This window comes from Culex quinquefasciatus, chromosome 2 (assembly GCF_015732765.1).
Source record: "Culex quinquefasciatus strain JHB chromosome 2, VPISU_Cqui_1.0_pri_paternal, whole genome shotgun sequence".
Taxonomy (NCBI): domain Eukaryota; kingdom Metazoa; phylum Arthropoda; class Insecta; order Diptera; family Culicidae; genus Culex; species Culex quinquefasciatus.
This window is the reverse complement of record NC_051862.1, coordinates 39,911,520-39,934,593: the sequence shown is the minus strand read 5'-3', so window position 1 is coordinate 39,934,593 and position 23,074 is coordinate 39,911,520. Positions and strand designations below refer to the sequence as shown.

The 23,074-nt window shown below is 37.4% G+C and overlaps 1 protein-coding gene across 1 annotated transcript; it reads left to right on the top strand.

The window, feature by feature from the left end:
* Positions 1-7,970: 7,970 nt before the first annotated feature.
* On the top strand, positions 7,971-8,437 carry LOC119765968. The gene is made up of 2 exons (XM_038250267.1): positions 7,971-8,232; positions 8,295-8,437. The coding sequence occupies exons 1-2, from the start codon at positions 7,971-7,973 to the stop codon at positions 8,435-8,437; spliced, it is 405 nt and encodes a 134-aa protein (XP_038106195.1).
* The last annotated feature ends 14,637 nt before the right edge of the window (positions 8,438-23,074 follow it).

Genomic DNA, 23,074 nt, shown 5'->3' with positions numbered 1-23,074 from the left:
GCGAAATCCCGTAAAATTTTATGTTTTCGTAAAACTGTAACGATTTTTCTCAACATAGATTTTCAAGCGCAAATAGGAATTAAAAATAGTCTTAAAAACTACTGTATAATTAAGCGAGTGAATTCCCTTGTTCAATTACTAATACAGGGTTAGTGAATTTTGACGATTTCGCGGACGGTGTTAACAATTTTCTGAAATCATTTTTTTTTTCAAATACATCATAATAAATATTTCAACCATAAAGACTATTTAAGTAAATTTTATTAGTTTTCAATTGAAAAGCTTGATATGAACCATTTGAAGAATTTTAGAGATTTTTCAGTTTTTTAGAAACTAACTAAATTTAGTATTTTTTTCATTCGCTGTAGTGAAAAAATCACTACTATTTTATTTCAAAGAAAATTAAAAAAAACAAGCTTTGTTTTAATAAAAAAAAAATGAAGGGTATTTTTTTTTCTTTTATCTTTTTACTCTCATTTTCAATAAAAATTTCGATTTCGTTACAAATTGTATTATTTTTGCCTATTGATTTTAAATTTAGTTTTAGAAAGAGAGATGAAAATCTTGAAAACATATTTTGAAAGGGCTAAATGTCGCAAAATTCAAACTATTTTACTCATTTTGGCTGGACAAGATTGTTGAATCTTGCTTTGATATGAAATTCAATAAAATGTAAACTGATAAAATAGAAGCATTTTTTTTTAGTTTATTGAAGAATAATATATATTGAAGCATAAAAAGTAGTTTCTGTGATTAAAACATAAGATTTCAGAGTTATTTTAACATTTTTCACGTTCCGCGAAATTTGCGTGAAATTTTGTGTTTTGAAATAAAGGTCTCCGTGAAATTTGCTATTTTCGAGCGTGAAAAATCACTAAGCCTAATTATTCGCCTAAAAACCTGAATTGAATTGATGAATATATAACATATTGCAAAATGGTTAACAAATATATGTATTATTTTACTAATCAATTTGATTTAAACACATCATTTTTATTCAAAATTTTAAAATGAAATTTGTTTATCGTTGTTTAATATCGTTGATTAACTAAAACAAATTTTACAAAAAAAGCTATTTTTTGTGTTTTTTTAAGAGGAGTGCTGATTAATGTTCTTTTAGAATCTGTTTGGAATTTTGTGGAATAAAGAAAACATTTGCATTTTTTTATATTCTAAAGAACAATATTTTCACAAAATAGCTGTAAATCTGATATGGAAAACTGTTTTATTTGTAAACTGCTTTTAAAATGCTTGTAAGAAATCTTGTAAAATGCTTGAATTGAAAAAAATAAAGCTTAAATGCACTGAGTAACGACATATCAATTCAATATGTGAAATTTCGCGGTATCACGGTATTTACCAAATTTCACGGCCAAGGTCGAATTTCACGGATTACGCGGCTTCCGTGAAATCGCGAAAAATCAACAATTTCAAAATCATATGGATATGAATTTATGTAATTCACGATCGAAATTTTGTTACATCTATTGTACTTGGTAGCATTATGTTTAGCGATTTGTTAAGAAGTTGATAAATCAGTTAAATTTAGCGATTTTTTTCTTACTTTTTAAATAATCGCTCTAAGGCTTATAGTTAGAGGCAAGAATAAGGGACAAAAAGTGATCGTCCATAAATTACGTGATCTTCAAATTTGAATTTTGAAGCATAATTTTCTCCTTAAATTTTCATTACTTTTTGTAAAAGCCGTGTTTTTTTTCGCTAGACTACCCCCATCAAGAGAATGAAAAAAGCAACAACAAAAAAGTTGCAAAACACCATGAAAGTGAAAAATTAAATAAAAGCCGTTCGGTATTGGGCCCTTTTGTCGTGGCTCGGCCAGTCAGTTGACGGTGGCTGCCTGGCTGTCATTGAACACACACACACACACACACGTGACATGGTGGTGCTGGTAGCAGGCACTGGACAGACCGCGCACGTCCTCGATGACGACCCCAAAGGGAACGACGTGGCGGCGGCATTTCACATAATGAACAATCAAATTTTTGTAATCAACCCCCCGGGGCGTTATTTATAAACTCGGGGTGCCTCTCTTTGGAGGAAAAGTGTAAAAGGGGGCTGTGTGTTTGCAACGATTTTTTTTTTGTTTGAATTTTTTGCTGCTGCCAGTGACACATGAAGATGGAAAGCCACATTGAAGGGCTTAAATCTGTGTAATCTGTGATACTGGTTGATAGGAGGACCTGGTAATGAAGATGGTGGTTTTCGATATAACAATTCCAACAAATATCTCCTCCAAGGTCATCACATTTTGCTTCAATGTTTCAAACTACCACTTCTGAGCTCACCCCCATTATAGTTGCTGTAGTTAACAACATCTCTCAAAACCATCAAGTGAACAACAATCTCCTCGCGAGCATCAACCTCTCATTATAATAGTGGTGAGAGCTCGGATCGCCGAGGATGCTACTGTCCACTTTATCGGACAGGTGGATCTATAGCTCTGCCCCATCCCGGGAGTAATTCTCACATCAAGATCATCAACGTTCCGTAACTGGGGGGAGGAGGCTGGCTTCAAGTAGCATCTGGCGTGAAGATCTCCAGCAACAGCAGCAGCCTCCACACGAGAACAAAAGCTAATTATTACCTTTCAACGTTTCGTGCAAGTCTGAGGGTGGGGGGAATACTTGAGAACTGTGTATTTCTGGAGGTCGAGTGGCCGTTCATTGTCTTGCTGGCAACAATAATTTTCACCCATTTTGAAGAACGTCAAGATTTAACAGCTCCTTCAGTGGACGTGAGTGGGGTCCGATTGTCTCTGGAAGATGTTGTTGATTCTTTCACCAGCAGCAGCAACGATGAATCCCCAACTGGCAGCTTCAAGTAGCAAAATCAGGTAATAACGCCAAGATTTGAGGTAAGATTTGCTGATCCATGCAGAAGCTTATCGGCGACTGGAATCACATTATAATTAGACAGATGTTTACAGCCACTTCGCACTGTTGTGCGTACTGACTGGATGAAGTGCTACCGAGGAATAATTGGGATTTGTTTTTTTTTTGTTTTGAATGGAATTGGTTATACAAGAAACAACACATGCTTTTCTTTATTCAATTTTAGTTAAAGTTTCTAAAATCTAAATGTAGTATTTAATGTATTTAGTACATATAAAAATTAAAAATTGAAACAAACTACATTAGGATGTAACAAAAATGAATTTTTGGCGGGCATTCAAGGGTTTGTTCCGATGGGCATACTAAGCCCAAATCCAAAATATGAGCTTGATTGGACGGAACAGGAGCTGGCGCTCCGCCCTTCAATTTTAAATGGGATTTAATCCGTAAAAAAAGATTTATTCAAAAATGTCACTTTTTGAGGCATTTTGGCCACTGATGCGTTTATTTTCAACATCATTGGCGTGTAGGCCAGATCCTTGCGCATCTTTTTATGTATATAACATTGAAATTTGGAGCACCTTGGAGCTCGGTAAAATTTACCACAGCAGCGGTTGAGAATTAAGCCCCAGTATGTATGTGAGAGAACATATTGTATGTTCAGCTAATCCAGTGGTTCTTAACCATTACTGATCCATTCCCTCATTAGACGCATTAAAAAAAATGAGATTTGAGATATTTTTTTTAAGTTCTCAAAAATAATTTTTCAAAAGATGCACAATTTTTCAAAGAATTTAAATGTAATTTTCATAAAAATTCCCAAACCTAAAAAAAATCAACATGAACATGAACATTTGAACACTTACAAAAATAAGTACAGCTCATTATTATTGATCTTCTGCTCATACGTCAAAAAATGTGAAAATTCGCAGAAATTTATTCAAGAAAACCCGTTTTTCAAAAACTGCTCATATATGAGAGAATACAAAAACTTACAAAAAATATATTTAAAAAAATTGAATTCATGAAATTATTCAGCACAATTTCTCGGAGTTTCCTTTTTATCGATAAACATTTTTGAACTTTAGTTTTTGTCAAAAACACTTGCAAAGATGAAATTTTAGAAGCTAAAAATTGATGTTGAATTTTATCAAAGAAATTCATATACATTCCAGACTCGATTATTCGAAGGCCTCAGAAAATTTTCACTTCGTATAATCGAATAACGAATTTTTTTTTTCTTTGTCTTATTTTTGATTGTTAAGCTTAAGTATGACCTCTAAACTACTCTAAAGTGATTTAGAATTTTTAAATCGAAAATGTCGGTGATGAAATAATGAAAAAAAAAATGCATTTTGTATTTTTTAAGGCAACCAAACATTCATTTTTTTTTCTAAAACGGGGTCGCAGAATTCGAATCTGATGCGAAGTTTCGATTATCCGAAGTTCGATTATCCGAAGGTTTGTTGGGACTTCGGATAATTATTTAATTAATTAATCGAAACAAGAACATTTTTTTTTCTTTTTTTATTTTCTTTCTTTTAACTACAAATTCGAGTTCTGCGACCCCATTTTAGTCAAATTTGAATGGATGAATGCCCTTAAAATAACATTTTTTTTCAATATTTCATCATCGCCATTTTGGCCACCATCTTTAATTTTTAAAATTCTAAATCACTTAAGAGTAGTTTAAGAGTGGTTTAAGGGTCATACTTAAGCTCAACAATAAAAAATAAGACAACGAAAATAAACAAGTTTTTTCGTGATTCGATTATCCGAAGTTTTCCGAAGTGAAATATTGCCAAGGCCTTCGGATAATCAAGTCTGGACTGTATATGTTCGTGGTAACTCGGATGTAATGCAATCATTAATATTGACAAGAGATGAGAGGGGCGTAATCTAAGCACAAGTTTTTACATGATGCTTGTGTTCGATTAGATTAGATTAGATTAGATTAGATTAGATTAGATTAGATTAGATTAGATTAGATTAGATTAGATTAGATTAGATTAGATTAGATTAGATTAGATTAGATTAGATTAGATTAGATTAGATTAGATTAGATTAGATTAGATTAGATTAGATTAGATTAGATTAGATTAGATTAGATTAGATTACATTAGATTAGATTACATTAGATTAGATTAGATTAGATTAGATTACATTAGATTAGATTAGATTAGATTAGATTAGATTAGATTAGATTAGATTAGATTAGATTAGATTAGATTAGATTAGATTAGATTAGATTAGATTAGATTAGATTAGATTAGATTAGATTAGATTAGATTAGATTAGATTAGATTAGATTAGATTAGATTAGATTAGATTAGATTAGATTAGATTAGATTAGATTAGATTAGATTAGATTAGATTAGATTAGATTAGATTAGATTAGATTAGATTAGATTAGATTAGATTAGATTAGATTAGATTAGATTAGATTAGATTAGATTAGATTAGATTAGATTAGATTAGATTAGATTAGATTAGATTAGATTAGATTAGATTAGATTAGATTAGATTAGATTAGATTAGATTAGATTAGATTAGATTAGATTAGATTAGATTAGATTAGATTAGATTAGATTAGATTAGATTAGATTAGATTAGATTAGATTAGATTAGATTAGATTAGATTAGATTAGATTAGATTAGATTAGATTAGATTAGATTAGATTAGATTAGATTAGATTAGATTAGATTAGATTAGATTATATTAGATTAGATTAGATTAGATTAGATTAGATTAGATTAGATTAGATTAGATTAGATTAGATTAGATTAGATTAGATTAGATTAGATTAGATTAGATTAGATTAGATTAGATTAGATTAGATTAGATTAGATTAGATTAGATTAGATTAGATTAGATTAGATTAGATTAGATTAGATTAGATTAGATTAGATTAGATTAGATTAGATTAGATTAGATTAGATTAGATTAGATTAGATTAGATTAGATTAGATTAGATTAGATTAGATTAGATTAGATTAGATTAGATTAGATTAGATTAGATTAGATTAGATTAGATTAGATTAGATTAGATTAGATTAGATTAGATTAGATTAGATTAGATTAGATTAGATTAGATTAGATTAGATTAGATTAGATTAGATTAGATTAGATTATATTAGATTAGATTAGATTAGATTAGATTAGATTAGATTAGATTAGATTAGATTAGATTAGATTAGATTAGATTAGATTAGATTAGATTAGATTAGATTAGATTAGATTAAATTAAATTAGATTAGATTAGATTAGATTAGATTAGATTAGATTAAATTAAATTAGATTAGATTAGATTAGATTAGATTAGATTAGATTAGATTAAATTAGATTAGATTAGATTAGATTAGATTAGATTAGATTAGATTGTTTTTAAAACATCGGGGTCCGTTTTTAGTTTAAGCCTCTACACGGAGTTGAATTTGTCAAACCAACGGGGTACAATCTCAAAAGTGTCAAACGAAAAAGTGACTAACCACCGGAGGTTCAACGTATATCATTGGCGTCGTCCACGGCAACGACTCCGCAGAATCCCAACCCGGGAACATGTTGACAGCTCCCATACAAACTGAGCGTACCCATTTTTGTGGGCCCAGTGGGCCTAAGATGGCGGCTTTCTATATTATCTAGCCGAACTTTTGAAAATGGCGAATAGTTAGAATAAACAAAATGTTTTCCTTGTTTCAGTTTAAAACGACAAAATATGCAGTCTAGAATCATTTTCTTAAAAAACTTGTTTAGAAATACGCCACGTTCAAATATTAGTCTAGAACAGATTAAGTGAGCGGGCCGCGAAAGCCGTCACGAAAAAAAAGTTTCCCATGCAAATTTTGAGTTGCGTATTTATTGGGCGGACTCCGACGAGGCCCACTCGCCATCTGTCGGTGGATACGCGTAACTCACGAAAACTGTCATGTTAGGGGACGGCTGCAGAATCCATATCGATGTCCCAATGAAACAGTACCTACCTGCTACCAGTCTGTAACTCTGCTGCGGATGTTCGGTTCTTGGTAGCACTTGACTGACGGTTGGGGCAACCTGCCTCCAAACAAAAGTGTCGTCGTCAAACAGCTTTTATCCGTTTTAATTACTTTTCACTAGACGGTTATGTGTGAACCTCACTTGTTTCAGGTTAGCTTTTCTCGTGAATTGTTCCATTCAGGATGATTGTTTAACGTTCTTAGCACACTTTACACACTTTTGTGGTATTTTTTTCCAATCGAGTGTTGCAAGACGCTTATTAAAACCCAATCCATTATATCGTTAAAGAATCAACTGGTTTCAGGTCACCCCTCAGCAGCATCCTTTAATTGATTTTTGATGAGCGCATACATAACGCTTAATCCTTGACATCCTTTCGTTTAACGATTCACAATTTAATAATCATAATCCTGTGCTCATCACCTCTCTCACTCTGCAGTGCGGCGGTGCCTTCCAAGCTGTTTTCCCTTTTATGAAACCAAAGTCTTTACAAACATATGGTAATTTGTTTTTATCACCGGCGGAACTCCTCCTCGGAACAGTCCAGTTATCCGTAGTTCAGTGCAAGGAAAAAAGTAGGGTTAGGATGCGCGCTACCTTTAAACATAACCTAGAGCGTGTTTTCAAATAATTTTATTTGATTTTTTTTTCTTCACCGCTCCAGGCTCGTCTCCTCATGGTGGATGATGATTTGCATAAGAATGGATAAACAAATACTTGTTTGGTGCCACAGAACCCAGGTTTGAGTGTGAGTGAGGCTGATGTTTCACAGTTGGGAGGGACGGGCGGCGGTCACAAGGCGAACAAGAGTGATCATTAGACCCCTTGAATTTGAAAGGGAAGAGATAATGCTTTGGACTATTCTCGGTGTTGGTTGCAACTAGATAGATTGTTGCGGTTACTGAACCATAGTGGTGAGATTTCTGCCTGTTGTTGTTACTGCTTTGGGGTGGATATGATTAATTTAGTTTTTTTTGAGTGATGCATGTGGATGATGGCTGAATTTCAGGTTTAATTTTTGAATTAAAATTTCTGTCTCAAACTTGGCAAAACCTTCGATTCTCGAAGAAAGCCATGACATCGATTCATCAACCTTTTCAAACGTCAAAATACCATCCACTGCAATGACCGATCGCGTCCCCGTGGTTCCGCACCTTCGCTCAACGGACCTCATCCAGCCACTTCGTGAGACCCAACCGGACACGGTTCACTTCAAGGGAACGTTCCCGTTGCGTCGCTTTAAGTCCAACCCGGATCTGGTGGCACTGCGGGTCGTCGAGCAGAATCGCTACGACCGGATCCCTTCGCCTCCGGTTTGCGGGCTGGACGTGCACCGGATGCACCGGAAGTTGGAACGGATCAATCCACCGCGAGATAGGAGAGTCGGTAAGGTAGATTTTTGGGGGATGAGGAGCTGACAGATTTTAATCTTGAGGTTATGTTTTCAGAGAAAACGAGGCTGTACAACCGCCCGAGCTCGATGGAATTGCCGAATAGTACTGAAAAGACCAAATGTGACGAGGAAAGTGATGTCAAAGAGTTCGGTCAGCTGTGCCAGGAGTTCTCCACCCAAGTGTCCTTGCTGAAATGATTCAAATCCAAACGGTCCTTCACCCAATTAAACAGTAGAAGATGTAACAGTTGATAGTCCTCGAATATCACTCAATGGTCCTCGCTTTGTTCCCGAAACTGTTACACTGTCAAAGCACCATATCCTGATTACGGCCAATTCCTGTTTGATGCCCTTCCATCGGCCAACAATCGGCTATCATAACTCAAGTGCACTCGTCGGTAATTAGCTTTCCCACACGCTGAACGATCCTCTCGGGAGCGTCCCTCCCCTTGTCAAAAGTGCCCTCGAGTGTCTCTAAATTGTGGCATCCGATTCCACTCCGCTCTTGCGAACGCTGCTTTGTTGTTTCCCGCCAAACTTTTTATTCTGTTTGTATCTTTTTTTTTTCTTTTTGCGCAACAGGAACAATTATTCCTGCACCCGGATAATCGCTCTATCATCGTTGAAATCATTCACGCTTTATTAACGTGTAACGCGTCCTACAGGGAAGCGTCGTTGGTTTGGCAACGGTCATTAGAACTGAAGCGAAATTGTATAGGTCAAAATTGATTGCCGTAAACTGGGGTAGAATGAGTCTTTACAGATTACACGCGAATAAGTTTTTGGATCTGGGGAAAATAAAAATTATTTCAAAGGGGATTTGAATAAACTTACTCGGCATAGATCTCGATTTTTGATCATCGGTGATTTTAATGCCAAACACCAATCTTGGAATAATTCAAAAGTAAATTCCAATGGTAAAATTCTATTCAGAGATTGCACTTCTGGTCTTTATTCGGTTTTATATCCGAATGGGCCAACTTGCTTTTCTTCTGTTAGAAATCCATCAACAATTGATTTGGTTTTGACAAATCAAAGTCAGTATTGTGGTTCTTTAGTGACTCATGCTGATTTTGATTCTGATCACCTTCCAGTAACATTTTCACTTTCTCATGAAGCAGTTACCAGACCCAATAGTTCTGTGTTTAATTACCACAAAGCTAATTGGGACAGGTATCAGCATCATATTGAGAATAATTTAAATCATGATTTTGTTTTAGAAACCAAAGCTGATATTGATTCAGCCTTGCAATCTTTAACTAATGCAATTTTGGATGCTAGGAATATTGCTATTCCTAAAGTTCAAGTCAAATTTGATTCTCCCATTATTGATGACGATCTTCAGCTTCTGATTCGTCTGAAAAATGTTCGCCGAAGACAGTATCAACGTTCTCGTGATCCTGCACTGAAGCGAATTCAAAAAGATTTGCAAAAGGTTATTGACCACAGATTCACTCTCCTGCGAAATGAAAAGTTCGCAAGAGATGTCGAACAAATTAAACCTTATTCCAAACCTTTTGAAACTTTCAAAGGTTCTTAAGAAACCTCAAAACCAATCCCTTCTTTAAAAGATGGTGATAATATTCTATTAACTAATGGGGAGAAAGCTCAAAAACTTGCTCAGCAGTTTGAGAGTGCTCATAATTTCAACTTAAATGTTTTGAGTCCTATTGAAGATCAAATTTCAATAGAATTTCAGAATATTGTTGAACAAGAGTTTTCATCAGATGATGTTTTTAATACGGATCTGAATGAAATAAAATCTATTATCAAAAAATTTAAAAATATGAAAGCCCCTGGTGAGGATGGCATTTTTTTACATTTTAATTAAAAAATTACCTGAAGCAACTTTAAGTAGCTTGGTCAAAATTTGCAACAAATGTTTTGATTTGGCATATTTTCCCAGTAGTTGGAAAAATGCCAAAGTAGTTCCGATTTTAAAACCGGATAAAAATCCTGCTGAAGCCTCAAGCTATCGGCCCATTAGTTTGCTTTCATCTGTTAGTAAATTATTCGAAAGAATAATTCTTAATAGAATGATGACACACAATAATGAAAATTCAATTTTCGCTGATGAGCAGTTTGGATTTCGCCTTGGGCATTCAACTACTCATCAGTTGTTGAGAGTTTCAAATTTAATTCGAAGCAACAAATCTGAGGGCTATTCTACTGGCGCTGCTCTTCTAGACATAGAAAAAGCATTTGACAGTATTTGGCATAAAGGTTTGATTGCGAAATTGAAAAGGTTTAATTTTCCGATTTATATCGTGAAAATTATTCAAAATTATTTGACGGATCGTACTCTGCAGGTATGTTATCAGAACAGCAAATCTGATCAACTACCTGTACGTGCTGGCGTCCCTCAAGGAAGCATTTTGGGTCCAATTTTATACAATATTTTTACTTCTGACTTGCCTGATTTGCCCCCAGGATGTCAGAAATCACTTTTTGCTGATGATACAAGCATCTCCGCCAAAGGTAGAAGCCTTCGTGTCATCACAAGAAGATTACAAAAAAGCTTGGATATTTTCAATTCTTATTTGAAAAAATGGAAAATTACTCCAAATGCTGCAAAAACTCAACTTATTATTTTCCCTCACAAACCAAGGGCTGATTTTCTTAAACCAAAAAGTCATCACATTATAAAGATGAATGAGGTAAATTTAAAGTGGGAGGATCAAGTGAAATATCTTGGACTTGCTTTTGACAAAAACCTTACTTACAAGGATCACATTGAAAGTATCCTGGTTAAATGTAACAAATATATTAAATGTTTGTATCCACTTATAAACAGGAATTCTAGACTTTGTCTCAAGAATAAACTGTTAATTTATAAACAAATTTTCAGACCTGCCATGCTTTATGCTGTGCCGATCTGGACAAGCTGTTGCTTAACCAGGAAGAAAAACTTCAGAGGATTCAGAACAAAATTCTGAAAATGATTCTGAAACTTCCTTCCTGGTTCAGCACCAGTGAACTTCATCAATTAGCCGAAGTTGACACTTTGGATGTTATGTCCAATAAGATAATTGATGCATTTCGACAAAAATCATTGCAGTCTTCAGCTGCATTGATCCGCTCTTTATATAGTTTATAAGTTAGTTTTAAGGTATCCCTTTTCCCTTTTGTACATGTAGGCCCTCCTACATTTGAAATCACTGAATAGCGAAAGCTACAATATTTCATGAATAAATGAAAGTTGCTAGTATTTAAAATTGAGGTGAAAAGTCATCGATTGTGATTGGACACTCAATAATATTTTAACTGAATGAATGTACATGGAAAAGAAAAACTGAATAAATATAAATAAAAAAAAAAAAATAAGTTTTTGGATTTTGTTTTTTTTTCATAATTTTGGATAATAATTTTTTTATTTTTTTTTTCTTTCAAAATGGGTACCGTAAATTTAGCGGCATTTCCCTACAGAGTATCGTGGAGTATCCATTCCCAAATAGCCTGATTTTCATCTTTAGTCCATTTCTAATGTTAGTCGTCAATTTAAAGTTTTGATAATATTTCTATCGGAAAGATTCGAAAATTTAACAATAGTTGTTTATGCAACAAGTTGCAAAAAGAAGATTTTTTCAGCACGGGTATGCGTACATTTGCCGTCACCGTCAATTTATCGGTTAAACAAAAAAAGTTATTATTCGTTTATGTATTTTTGAACCTCGTTGGATAAATGTACGACTCGTGCTGAAAAAATCATCTTTTTGCAACTTGTTGCATAAACTACTATTTCCAATTAGTTTGTCATTAACTTGAAATTAACATGTATTGTATCAACTGTCACAAACTTATCAAAACAAATGAACCGTGATAGTTTCATTTAAACTTCATGTAAACATTTGCAATGTCTTTTCATTATTTAATAATGATGTTTGAATTTTTTTTAAAATAATGTATGTTTTTTTCTGAGTCCTGAGTTTTTCCTGAATATTTTAATTCTTTAGCATAATATTGCGCGTATTGAGAAATAATCAGTTTTGGTGATTATCTTGAGGGGGTCTCAAATATAGGAGCGCAAGGAGTTTTTCAATTAATCGCAGCAATCGTTTTGATTTTCGCTTTACATCGCTGTCAGTTCAGCTCTACTGTTTATGCTATTTTTTCGTTTTGATATTTTTTTCAAATATGGTGAGCGTTTTTAATGGAAATAATAAATATCCAATATTAAAAATAACTTTTTCCTTCTATTGCAGGGATTATTATTATTGATATGAAATTGTAATTCCATCTAGAGGCTTCTTCACAACAGCGTTCTTTTTATTATGAAACGCAGTTAGAGGGATGTGGTTGAGACTTTGTTACTTTTTTGTTTGCCAAAAACGGATTACGAATGTGACCACCGGGGAATATGGGAACCGGCCAGGAGCCGAATTTATACACTAAAGACACTCTTCATTCAAAATCAACAAGTTTGATATGTCGCATAGCCAGTTAACCGACGAGTTAACGCTGTTTCTTAGATAAGGTTCTGGATGTGGCCACCGAAGACCGTGGAACCGATTCCGATGTTCCAATCTCATGGATTTATTTTTGCCATCCTAGGATAGTTTTGCATGAGACAGTATCCCGGCCACCGGTCTGTGCGGTGATTTTTCATCAGATCGACGTCGTCGTGCTATCTTGTCGCACCCGCCATTTTGACGTTCCGAGAAAAACGCATTTTAATGTTTGACCCTGAATATACAAAAACGAGAGCACGCAATGTAAACAATAACAAACACGTTTTGTTTGGCTGACCATTCTGTGCATTGTTCCAAAGTTTGGTTGAAGTTGGTTGCTGGAGTCCTGAGTTATAATTACAAATGTTTACGGTAGTCTAGCTTGTACGTGCGACAAACGCATCCTGACTTTCCTGGCCTGAAATCCCTTTGGCCTTTTGTCGCACTTACATCAATTTTCATGAAGTGACAAGATAGCACGACAAGATTGAAACTGCTTTCATATGTAAAGTGACAAAAATGCACGGAGTTTTTTCGATTTTTGTTGAATATCTCAGGATTGAAATCGAATTTTGGGGATCTGTGAAGGTCAAAAGGTGAGGCATTGTGAGCTGCACAAAATGGCGTTCTTAACTCAATTTGGCCCAAAATGCACGTACGACAAGTTAGCACGATGGCGACGAGATTCTGTTTTCTGATACTTAAACATAGCTTTTGATGGTTTACGTGGAACCAGAGAGAAGCACTTTTTGGTAGAGCAATGTTTCGGTAAATTTTTGGTCATTTTCCCACATTTACCCATTGGCTTGCGCCATTTAGCGTCATCAAAATCAAGGCCGACATCTCTCAGGCCGCTGACTTTAACCGTCAGGAAGTTGTGGGAACTCAGCCACCGTCCGGGGGAATTGCCCCAAGTCGTACCACCGAGGGAGCACGTCTGCTCCGTCCAAAGGATGTGTCAGAAAGAGGCTGATTCACGATGACACACGCGCGAGCTCGTGTTGCCTTCCAGCTGTCACTGAGCCCGCCTGTCTGTCACCTGACAGGCGGGACTATTCGGGGTTCATTCACGAACGCCAATCCGGTGCCCCACAGAAGTGTCCCCTCTAAGCATGCCCGGATTAGCATATGAGTGGGCACCAAGTTCTGCAACGATGGGGAAACCTGCCCGACAGAGCAAACAATGCCCGCTGTGCGTCCATCCGACCCGGTACCCGGTTCCATAAAGCCGCCCGAAAGGTCTCAGAACCGTAGATTCCGCCACCGAAAACCAGACAACCGCAGCCAAAACCAACCAGCAATCGTCAGCCAGTAGAAAAAGTCCCTACGAACATCTCAGATTGACAGTCAACGATTACAGTGGACTCTCTGGCTGTCGATCTTCTCGATATCAATATTGCTCCAGCTGTCAATAAAATTTTCAGTCCCTTCAAGAAGATTGCTTTGATTTTCCGTTCTATAATTTGATAACTCCCTCTCTCGACGGTCCCTTCAATATCGACATCGAGAGAGTCCACTGTATTTTAAAAAATTGTCTAAGCCTACTTTCCTGCCATCTCTAGGTTTTCCAGGGCTTTTCCATTGCGACGATATCTTTCTGCGGCGATTAATTGGAGCGCAGGATTCTAATTTTTCTCGAAATTATTAATAAATACTTGATTAAATGTTCACTATATTGTTTAGATGATGGTAAGATAAAAAAACTAGTGATGGCTCAATTACAAAATTTTATAAATACAAGCGAAATGATCAAGTTTTACAAATATTTCTTCCGTGTACAGTTTTTAAGTTGAAAGTTGAAAAAGTCAAACCATCGCATCCTCACTGTACCCCCGACAATCATCTGGCACGTAGGGTCAACCCGAAACAAATACTGTGATACAATGAAAAAATCAGCACACACAGGTATCTATCCTGGCATCGCCGCTTCTTTGAAGTACTCTTGGTGGTTCGTCCGCCTGGAGACCATTGTTGTTCCGGGTTTCGAGCCCTGCGCCCCGGTTTTATTCGTCGGCTAAGTTCGGCAATCAAACACAATGGGAGAAAGAGCCGAGATCGGACCAAAAGACAATACAGCGAGCAGGGGGAGATAAAGGATCGCTCGCTCACGGTTGGATTAATCTGCGCTCAGGCCGAACTCGAGATTATAATCTTTTGATTCGATTCAATTAGGGGCGGTGTGATATGATCGACGGTTGACGCAGGGTTGCGAGGAGAGCGTCATCTGGAGTGGGTATGTTTCGTTCTCTTGTGCTATTGAGAGCGGCCAGGCCTACTTTGATCCGTTAACCACTGAGTTGATAACTTCCAGCTCTAGTCTTATCGATTTGATTTCTTCGGCAAAGATTTTCAAGTTGCGATAGCTGTCTTTTCAAAGACTGTTTCAAATCCTAACGATATTGACAGTTGATCACAAGTTCGAATGGAAACAAACGTGTTAATTGAAGTTTTTTTGTTTGCCGCCACAATTAGGATTGTGACCAGCAGCAGCAGCTTGTTTGTTATCGCCTTTCTGAAACAAGCTGCCAACCACTTTGAAGAAGCAAAAGCACTTGTTTGCTGCAAGACGCCCAACGGCCGTCGACGACCAGTGTTGATCGTTCAAATAACTGAACGCAAATGAGTCGAAAAATCTTCGAGCTCAATGTTAAAACAATCAATTAGCGCCCCGATTTGCTGCTCTGGAAATAATAAGACGCAACAAGTCGCCAGTGGCACCAGCAAGCAGTGTTGCCGTTGAAACTTTTGTTTGTCATTTTTAAAGTAAATAACGTCTGATTCTACTGTTTGTTGGTTGAGATGCACTTTTGAGTGGCAGCATTCTCCAGCGTCAAGTCACGTGTTTACCCTTCGGTGGCAAGCGGCAGCCAACCAGCCCCAGGTCGATACACTAATTTCTTTGTTCAACTTTTTGAAGGGGTCCCTTATTGAAAACGTTGTTCAAACTGTAAAGGTTTATAAATCATGTTGATGGTGGCGTTTGAAAGTTTGACTAAATTTACATTTGAAACGGAAGGCAGGCGCCACCACTGCTGTCAAAGCAAATTACCGAGACGTGGTCCAAAAAATCTGTCGAAATGTTTGTGATGAACAAATAGTTGAATAATACCCGGACCTAGAAAGAAAAAGTAACAAACCTTAATGTTAATAAACAGAAATAGAGTTTTGCAACGAGTTGCATACAACATTTATTGCAATTCTGGAAAACCATTTGAATCAGATTTTTCAGTGAAACGTTTGTTTCCTTACTTTATTTTGGCGTCCGTGTGTTTGGTCAACTCAAAACCCAACACAGTGTCGAAAAGTATTACTATTAGATCCAATTGCTGAAAAGTTGAACTCTCATGTAATGATTTAATTCACCAAGTCAACTTCAACTTCTGAAGATTTTGCGATTCTACTTTCGGTTTCTAAAAATGTTTCATTTCGATTCTGAGGAATCGAATAAGTTCAATCAAAGAATTTTCGAACATTTTTTTAGAACTCCTTATCACGTATTTTAAAATATCTGTTTTTTTTTTTAAGATTCTAGAGAAGGAGTAATAAATCACTCCTGTCAAAAAAAAAAATGCGGTTGCAACAATAAAAAAATAAGTTTTAAAAAATTAGAGTTTCAAAAATATCATACTTCATAACAAAATTCATGCCATTTCAATAACAAATACTGTTAAAATAAAAAATAAATAAATAAAAACAGAAAGTGTTATGGAATTTTCATGAAAAATCCATTTTTGCATAAGGGTTTAATAACAGTTTATGTTAGACCGAGCCACGTAGCCTAGTGGTAACGCTCCCGCCTAGTAAGCAGTAGATCGGGGTTCGAATCCCGGCTCGGACCAACACAACTGGTGATCTTTTCCCTTCTGGAATCGATTGCTTAGTAAAGGGAAGGTAGTGTATCGTCACAAACTGGACCTTATCATTCGTTGGAGAAGGTTGTCTGATTCAACATGACTCGTCGCGTCCCGGCGCAAAACGCCGGCAATATCGCCCTACCTGCGGCTCAAGCAGGCAAAAAAGTGGGAATTTCCAAAAGGAAGGTTGAGGCCTCAACTGATGGCCAAAAACCGGGGATTTCCAAGAGGAAGGTGCTTTTGGAAGTGACATCGAACAGCAAAAAGACGAAAAAGAGCGACGGTACTGTACCGATGGATGAGGAGGAGGAGAACTCTTCGTCGCACGAGGAGCAGCTATTGAAGAACAACAAGTTTGCTGGACTGCCTGACGAGGACCAGGTAGCGGAAGCAAAGGAGAATGAAGTGAAACAGCGAAAGGAGAAACTGCCTCCTTTTTATGTGCGGCAATCAGCAGCAACGATCGACTTTCGAGCGGGGCTGGTTGAACTCATCAAGTCTGGGAAAGTCCAAGGCAACATTCGTCTGTGTCAGGACGGATTTAAGGTGCTGGTGCAATCCAGGCAGCACTATCAACTGGTCAAGGATTACTTGACCGAAAACGAGGCGGAGTACTTTACCCATGATGTCGCCATGGATAAGCCGTACAAAATCGTCGTCAGAGGTCTGTACGACATGCCAGTGGAGGAATTAGCTGCCGAGCTAAAAGTTTTGAAACTGGATGTGTTGGCCGTGCACAAAATGAGCCGACGCAACAAAGACATCAAGTACCGTGACCAGCTCTACCTGCTGCATTTGGCTAAGGGATCGACGACGCTTCCTGAGCTGAAGGCAATCCGAGCGGTTTTCAACATTATCGTGTCGTGGGAGCGATACCGACCAGTGCATCGTGACGTCACACAATGCTTCAACTGCCTGGGTTTCGGGCACGGAGGTAAGAACTGCCACCTGAAGCGTCGTTGCGCCAAATGTGGTACCGATGCGCACATCACATCCCAGTGCATCCAAGATTCGCTGGTGAAGTGCCTCAACTGCAACGGTGAGCACTCGTCAACCGACCGAAAGTGCCCCAAGAGAGCTGAGTTCGTGAAAATTCGGCAGCAAGCATCGACGAAGAATCAGCCTCAGCGTCGTAGAACTCCTCCAGCCCTGGTGGAGCAAAATTTTCCACCTCTTCAACCGCGACGCCAGGTCCCGAACTTGGCACCGTTGCCGTTGGATCCCAGGAAGAGAGCTGAGATGAATCATCCACGGCCGGGTTCCAGCCAGGAGCCGAGACCGCCACCACCGGGCTTCAGCCAGGAGCCAAGACCAACCCAAGAACCAGCAGTTGAGGAAAATGGTAATGATCTTTACACCTCAACCGAACTCCTCAATATTTTCAAACAGATGTCCGCTGCACTGCGTGGATGCAAAACCAAGACCCAGCAGATTGAAGTGCTGACCTCGTTCGTCATCCAGTATGGATCGTAGGTCCCTCAAGCTGCTGAATTGGAACGCTTGCTCCATTAGGAGGAAGAACTTAGAGCTGGTGGATTTTCTTCGCGAGAAGGAGATCGACGTAGCTGCCATCACGGAAACTCATCTGAAGCCCGGTGAAAAAGTTTATCTGCAAAACTACAAGATCGCGACGCAGCTCGACAGGACCACCTCTGGAGGAGGAGGTGTGCTTGTCGCTGTTCATCGTGATCTCAAGCCACGCCGGCTGCCACACTTCAAGCTGGACATCATCGAGGCCGTTGGGGTGGAAATTCCCACTTCTGTTGGCCCAGTACTCTTCATTGCTGCATACTGCCCACGTCAGGTGAATTCCAGAGATGGTTCAGCAGCAAAACTGAAGAGCGATATCCAGAAGCTGACACGGCGGAGCGCAAAGTACATCATCGCTGGTGACCTCAACGCGAAGCATGAAGTTTGGGGCAACAGCAGGAGGAATCGGAACGGAGTGATTCTGCACAACGATCTGCAAAACGGATACTACAACGTTGTGAGTCCGGATCGTCCAACGAGGGTGGCTCGGTCTGGGAATCACTCAATCATCGACTTCTTCATTACCAATATGGCTGAGAACGTGGCTCATCCTGAGGTGTTTGAAGAGTTGAGTTCTGATCACTATCCGGTGGTTGTGGAGGTTGGAGCTTCCGTTACTCCGCAGCGGCAACCAACCCGGAAAGATTACCACAACGTTGACTGGCAGCAGTTTCAGCAAGTGGTCGACAGCAACATCGACTATGATCAACACCCGGAAACTTCTGCTGATATTGATCGTTCGCTGGAGGTGATCCAGCAGGCTATCAACCAAGCAGAGGCTGCCAACGTTCGGGAGGTTCCTGTTAATTTTAAGGTAACTGATATTGACGTAGATACTAAACACTTGATTAGACTTAGGAATGTTTATAGGAGACAATATCAACGGACTGGGGACTATGACAAAAGATTTCAGTGAACAATTTGAACAAAATCATACAAGACCGACTTGACAATATCAGAAATCAAGAATTTTCAAAACATGTAAGCCAGCTTGGGAATTATTCAAAACCATTTTGGAAACTTTCAAAAGTTCTTAAAAACAAACCAAAGCCTATTCCTCCTCTTATTGTTGAGGATTCTCCTTTGATTACATCCGAGGAAAAGGCAAATGCACTTGGGCTTCATTTTGTTAGTTCTCATAATCTTGGCGCTTCCATGACCAGCCGTAAAGAAACATCAGTTGCCAATAGTATTTCAACAATCAATGACTCTACCTTTGAATTTCCTGCAGATTCCCATGTTTCTGGTGAGGAAGTCAAAGTTGCAGTTAAACAAATGAAAAATATGAAAGCTCCTGGCTTTGATAACATTTTAATCTAGTGTTGAAAAAACAGAGTGATCAGTTCTTTCAACATCTAGCCAATATTTTCAATAAATGTTTGCAACTTGGTTACTTCCCCACCAATTGGAAACTGGGCAAAGTCATACCAATTTTGAAGCCTCAAAAGATCCAACATCGCCAACAAGTTATCGTCCCATTAGTCTTTTGAGTAGTCTGTCCAAACTCTTTGAGAAGGTCATCTATTCAAGGCTTTTGGATTTTACCAACGATAATAATATAATTTTGAATGAGCAGTTTGGCTTCCGAAAGGGACATAATACTGCTCATCAGCTTACGAGAGTAACTAAAATCATCAAGCAGAACAAGCTTGAGTCTAAATCAACTGCTATGGCTTTGTTGGATGTTGAGAAGGCTTTTGACAATGTTTGGCATGATGGTTTGATACATAAACTGTATTTATACGGTTTTCCAATGTATCTTATCAAAATTATCCAGCACTATCTTTCGGAGAGATCGTTCAGGTTTTTCTGAATGGGATTGCTTCTGGATTATTCAACATTGATGCTGGGGTTCCCAAGGAAGTATTCTTGGCCCACTTCTGTACAATATTTTTACATCTGATTTGCCTACTCTTCCTGGTAATGGTGTGTTGTCACTTTTGCTGATGACACTGCCGTTATTTATAAGGGTAAAATAACCAGATATTTAGTTGGCCGTCTTCAGAAGGGTCTTGACGTTCTTTCCGAATACTTTGGCGACTGGAAAATTCGCATAAATGCAGCCAAAACTCAAACCATCATTTTTCCACTTTCCAAATCGGCCAGATTTGTCCCAAAGGATGATGTTTTGATTAAAATGAATGATGTTTCGATACCCTGGTCAAAGGAAGTTGTCTATTTAGGTCTCATACTTGACTCGAAACTATTGTTTCGGCAGCATGTAGACAAAATATTGAACAAGTGCAGCATTCTCATCAGGTGTTTGTATCCTTTAATTAACAGAAAATCAAAGCTTTCTTTGAAAAATAAGCTAGCAGTTTACAAACAAATAATTTACCCCGTTATTGAGTATGCAGTACCTGTTTGGGAGTGTTGCGCTAGAACTCATAAATTGAAGCTCCAGCGTGTCCAAAACAAGGTACTCAAAATGGTTTTGAATGTTCCTGGCTGGACAAGATCAAGTGAGGTTCATGAATTAGCAGAAGTAAAAATGTTGGATCAGAAGATTCAAGAAAAATGTTTGAAATTCAGGGAAAAATGTGCTATTTCTGAATACCCCTTGATTCAAGGATTGGTTTAGTTTATTGTAAGTTTAAGTTAGTTTTAGGTTAGGTTATGTTTTCTTAACATTTTTTTTTCCTCATTGTACCTAGTGTTACAAAAATGATAAATCATATACTTTTAAAGTTATGAAAATGAACAGTGTTTAAATCACGAAAAGCAAATTAAAGCTGAAGAGCCACAGCTGACCACTTATTATGTAAACCAAATGTAATTATTATAAGAAAGATTCAATAAAGTATATTTAATTCAAAAAAAAAAAAAAAAAAAAACTGGACCTTATCACGACACCTTAGGAAGGCGACCTATGGAATGTTAACATTAACCTTAACATGTTAACATTAAGTTGAGAATTAAATTGCCACTGAATCCGCTTTGTAAATGCCGGCCCCGATACTCTTCAAGGGTGTTCCCCTCAGGAACTGGGAAAGATTTACTTTACTAACAAAATTTGTTGTTGGTCTGATATTGGTTGAAAGCCAAAACAATTTTGGAATATTTTTTTTTGTTATAGACTAGAAGAAGAATACCTCCAACTGTTATTGGGATGATCTGATTACTACAGAATATTATTACAATAACAATCCAATAACAAAAAACTCATAACGACGAATAATAAATCTTGTTATAAATAACATAAAATGTTATCGGCCTAATATTTTCAAATATCAGAAGTTATTTCCGTCTGCTCGGGTTAAGTAAAATCAAACTTACTTCTTAGCATTTTAAAAATACTTAGAATTAGAAAAGTAACTGTTGGTACAGATCGCGCCGATGAGGGAAAGCAAAAGTACTCATCGAGTGGGTATTATTCGGGGACACTACCAAATGCTCACATTCGTAATACTAGGTTAGGCATCGGGAAGAAATCGTCAATATCGACTGTTAAGTCACTGTACGCGGGAAAGAAGAATCAAAACAAACTGTGAAATGTACAGTAGGTGAAGGCTTCTACTAGATTGCCGCGCAGTCGTAGAAAGTGATCTGGAAAGGAAAGAATTGTAAGTAAAGTGAATTGAAAAAGTAGGTTTAGTTAGTTTAAAATTATTGAAATACTTACAGTTGATTCTTGCTCGCGAAAGGGAAGATTGTTGTTGGGAGAAAGGTTAAGTGAGGAAACTAAATATGTAAGTACTAACAAGTTGTTAAAACAAAGAATTGAAATAAACAATTTGTTTAGCTTTTAGCGAGACCATCAACATCAGGTGTTTTAATCTCCGCTCAAAAGAGGCGACCTCAAAACTCCCCCAACAGTAACCCTGCCAAATATTGAATGATGGCACTTCAATTATCATAAATTGTAATTTTAGAATTTCTTATCCTACGAAACATGAATAGATTGAACAACATAAGAGTTTTCTATATTGTTATTTATTTTTCTATACTCTGAATTTTACCATTTGCATTTGATAGTAAACAAAAGGAACATTTAATCTTATTTCACATTATAAGTTATTTAAAGAAACTTAGTTTTTTTTAATGTTGTGATATTATTTGAATTTTTTGTGTTTCGAATAAAAAAACAAGAATTTGTCCTAGATAGAAGCCTTCTGATGTTTGGCTTTGTTGAAAGATAATAACGATATTTTTTTTTCGAATAAATTTGTGATGCTATCAAATCTGAGTCAAAATTTTACAGAAATGAATTAATATTTTTTAACTACCTATATCAAATTTATTTTAAATATATTTAAAAGTACACCTGTTTCTTTTCAGCGCAATCAATTTTTTTACGTTTCCTCTTTTTTAACCAATCAAAGAATATTGATTTTAAGGCATTTAACGGGGCTTGAATTGGCGGATTTTTTATTTTATTTATAGGTTGAATTCGATTTGAAGGAATTCCTGCGAAATCTTCTTTCGTGCATATTTAGTTTTGTATTTTTTTACCCGGCTAAATTTTTTTGGGCGCCTTTCTTATGACCTTATGTTTTTTGATTTCACATTTGAAAAGGGCTAAATATTGGATATTGGACCTTTGTAAAATGATTCCAAAACTTAAAAAAATATTTTTTTTCCCCAGTGCCACCGCTGTCAAAAGTTCGGACACGGTTCAAGAAACTGCAATCTTCCGCCCCGGTGCGTAAAGTGCGATGAGACCCACTTCACCGAAAGGTGCAATCTTCCGCGGAAAGACCAGCTGGGGGAAAACGCCCAGCAGCACAAAGCGCGCGTCAAGTGCGCGAACTGTTGTGGAAACCACACGGCGAATTTCCGTGGCTGTGCCGCGCGGAAAAAGTACCTCGAGGAGCAGGACAAGAAGAAGAAAGCGCCAGCGTCCCGCCAACCTCCGAAGACTTCGAGCTCGAACGCTGCAGCAGCTGGCGGCGGAGCGGTTCCATCGACCAAACCAGCGTTCCCTCCCGGTTGGGGAGGTTCGTACGCTAGAGTAGCCGCTTCTGGCATCGGTACTCCCCCGGGACAAGCTGATGTTACCGGTG